Below are 3,303 nucleotides of genomic sequence, written 5' to 3' on the forward strand. Positions count from 1 at the left end.
AGGCCCTTAATCTTATATAACTAATGTTATCTTTGGAATGTCATAGCTAGCTTATAATCTAATTTATTTTTTGAAGTTTTTTAGATTGTTATGTTTGGCAAACAAAAAAATAGTTTATTAGCTACCTTCAAAGTTTCAACTAGCTTATTGAGTTAAAATTCCCCCAAATATACCATTTCTTATTTATATATAAAAAAAACTCAAACTTTAATGTATGTTTGTATCATTTTACATATTTCAGCTAACTTTACCAAATGTCATTTCCATCAACCAGCATATCAGCTTGCAACTAGCTTTTTTGGCTATCATTTAGTTTTTCAACTATCAGCTAGATTTTCATCTAGTCTGCCAAACATAGCCTAAATGATTTTTACCTTTGGTAGAACCGTAGAAGTTATCAATCATCATGTAAAAAAACATACAATAATAATAATAAAAAAAAACAATACTTTGTTTTGGAAACAGAAATGGTCTTCATTCATCAAGGTGAAAAAGGAAGACTTCACTACAAGCAAAAAAGACTCTAACACATCAAGTTTTGGCCACAAACTTGTTTAACCAACAAAAAATACTTTTAAAGTTTTATGAATTGAGTTCAGCAAAAAGGCTGACTTGAGGATGTAATCCGGCTTCTTTAAGTGTTAAAGATAGTTTTTCGAGGCCATAAAGAACACGAGGAAAGTTGGTGGCAAGACTGTAATTTCCAATTTCTAAGGAATCCGAACAAGAATCAATAAAGTCATATAGGCATTGTACTTTAGCACTACAATAGAACCTCCTTCCCTTCCTCTCTCCATTTGGTAATCTCACCAATACCTAATTCACACAACCGTTTTGAAATGGTAAACTTAAATGCATAAAGTAGTTTTTCTTTTGGCTAATGGAATGCAATGACTCATTCCATTCCATCAAGCAAAACAAACAACTTTTCTTTTATTCAAATGGAATGAACCATTCGATTCCGCCATACCAAATAAAAGAAGAGAGGAATGGAATACCTGTGTGACATCTGGCCCTTTTTCCGGTTCTGCCCCCAAAGCCAAACCTTTCGCCTCCCTCAGTTTAACCAATTCTGCTTCTCTCTCAGCAGCTTGACATGCAGCTCTTTCACGTGCTTTTTCTTCTTCCTTCTCTCTCCTCTCAGCTTCAGCAACTTCCCTTGCTACTCTTTCTTCTTCTTCCTTTTTCTGTCTCTCCCTAGCCTGAAATAAGTTATTAAAATTGAATATTTCCTATCAAAGAATAGTAAAAAATATGTATTTAAAAGAAAAATACTTGATCAGCTTCAAGTGCAGCTTGATATGCAGCATCTTGTTCCTCCCTCAAACGAATGGTGTTTCTTCGTTCGTCAGCATCAAGTCTAGCAGCAGTAAGAACAGGGGAACTTTCTTCAAGAACTCTTTGTAGCATTGTAAGCATTTCTTCAGGCGATTTAGGCCCCTCAACCTACAATAGGAAACAAATATTTAGGGTTTAGATAAGGGTAATTGTTTATATGAAGAGGATTGTTAGGGTGTTGAGTTCAGAAGACTACCTAAAATAAGAATAGAGGATGAAATACATATGACAACAATGAATAAGAACAAAGGAGATGCCAAAAGTAAGACTACACACCTGCTGGAGCAAAGCAATCCTCTGGTTCGTAGCTGCCATAACTACAGCACAGAAAGGAAACCTTGAAGCCTTCAAGCTGTTGCTCATCTTAAACCCTTCACTTGCCCTAATACTCCCACCCCAAGCAACAAAATTCTCATTTATAAACGCAGATAAAACCTCGGAGCATAAAGTCTCTTCACAGAAAGAGGTCGTATCAGGATGATCAGGCGAGTGCAAGTACACAAACATCAGTTTAAACTCGCGTCTCGACCGCTGTAAGGCGTCCATAAAACTATCCAGGACGAAATTCGGATGTCTATCCCCATACGCACGCTCAAACATCGATACGAAACGCATAGCCTCCGATGCGGCAGCCATGGCTGATACTAAAGGAGCCGATGAGGATTCTACATTACGTCCAGAACTATTCAGCCCGATCACGCCTAATGAATAAGACAGAACACCACCAGCCACCCATAAACCAAGTCCAATTGCACCGGAAACTAACCCTAGGCTACCTGAGATTATAGAAATCGGAAGCGTAATGATCTTCCATGCTAAACCTGGTGGACCTTCCCCTCTGTTGTTGCCCATTGCCAATCGTTCATATCTGTCGATCGCATCGTCACTTGTGTCGGCAACGTTGGCGACAGAGGAAGTGGTGGACGGATTATTATCATCGAAATTTGACGTTGTAAAACTTGAGATTGCTTGTTCCAGGTCCCAACCATGAGCGGAGAGGATCTCCTTGCACAAATCGATGTCTTGAAGACCTGTGATTGCTTGAAAGTAAGACAATTTATCAGCCACATCACTCATTGTTCACCAATCAGTATACAAATTTTCCGAATAATCAAGAGCTTCTCTGAAAGATCGATTGAGAAACTGATGAAATTAGGGCTTCAAATCGATCTGCGATGATAAATCTCTCCGTATTCCGAGAGTTTTCTTCGTCTTATCGGAAGAACTGATGAATCCCTTTAGCCATTGAATAAGGGTACTTTGGGAATTTGAGGTCGATTAGACTATGATGACGTGGACGAAATGACGAAAGAGCAGTTGCCACGTTTTCATAAAGAAGAAACGCTTTGTAGATATTTTGACAAAAAGTAGTAGAAAAATCTATATGTTTGGTTCGTATGGTTCGATAATTTTTGGGGTTTTGCTACGTTCTAGAAGTGTAAATTTGTTCATTATTATTATATTAGCATATTTTATTTTGGTTTTGGTTTGTCTTCAATTTGAAATGATTAACTTGTTTTTAGATATTTTTTATTTTTGTATTTAATTTAAAATTTTATCAAATAAAAGTTAATAGGCCGAACCTGATACGACCTTGTTTTCAACAGAAGACTTTTTTTGTGTTTTCTTTGCGTCTTATGTTTTCTTTGTAATAGTGTTAGATTATGATTCCCTTTTCTTAGGATCTTAATGTTAGCCGTTTCTTTTCAGTAACATGTTCACGTTTCCAATTCCTAGATTAGGTAGTTTAATTCCTTCATTATAAAAGCTTGTTAATTGCATCAAGTTAATGGGGAAGAAAATTGTTTCGGTTTGTGTTCTTAATTTTGTTACTAGAAAGGAGATTAGCCATCTCAGAATTTGACTTTATCAATTGGTGCTTTCATCATCATCTCAATGCCTCCAAAAACTGAGTTCGGCTCCACCTCCGACAACCCTAAGGTTAGCAATGCCGACAACCCAGTC

General features: G+C 36.9%; 1 protein-coding gene across 1 annotated transcript; it reads right to left on the reverse strand.

Annotated features, from left to right (window-relative positions):
• Positions 1–409: 409 nt before the first annotated feature.
• Positions 410–2,602, reverse strand: LOC145122858 (plant UBX domain-containing protein 10-like). The gene is made up of 4 exons (XM_079058423.1): positions 1,615–2,602; positions 1,276–1,446; positions 999–1,202; positions 410–816 (listed from the first exon to the last, which is right to left on the reverse strand). Exons 1-4 carry the CDS (start codon positions 2,413–2,415, stop codon positions 583–585), a joined length of 1,410 nt encoding a protein of 469 aa, XP_078914549.1. The 5' UTR covers positions 2,416–2,602; the 3' UTR covers positions 410–582.
• Positions 2,603–3,303: the final 701 nt, after the last annotated feature.

This window comes from Lactuca virosa, chromosome 6, assembly GCF_052849685.1.
Source record: "Lactuca virosa cultivar CGN04683 chromosome 6, Lactuca_virosa_CGN04683_v6, whole genome shotgun sequence".
NCBI lineage: Eukaryota > Viridiplantae > Streptophyta > Magnoliopsida > Asterales > Asteraceae > Lactuca > Lactuca virosa.

Excerpts from the sequence above, each read along its gene's own strand:
- LOC145122858 (XM_079058423.1), bottom strand. The coding sequence starts at position 2,415 with ATGAGTGATGTGGCTGATAAATTGTCTTACTTTCAAGCAATCACAGGT. Across the intron at positions 1,447-1,614 it reads GGATTGCTTTGCTCCAGCAG|GTTGAGGGGCCTAAATCGCC; the intron begins GTGTGTAGTCTT and ends TTCCTATTGTAG. Across the intron at positions 817-998 it reads AAGGGCCAGATGTCACACAG|GTATTGGTGAGATTACCAAA; the intron begins GTATTCCATTCC and ends TGTGTGAATTAG.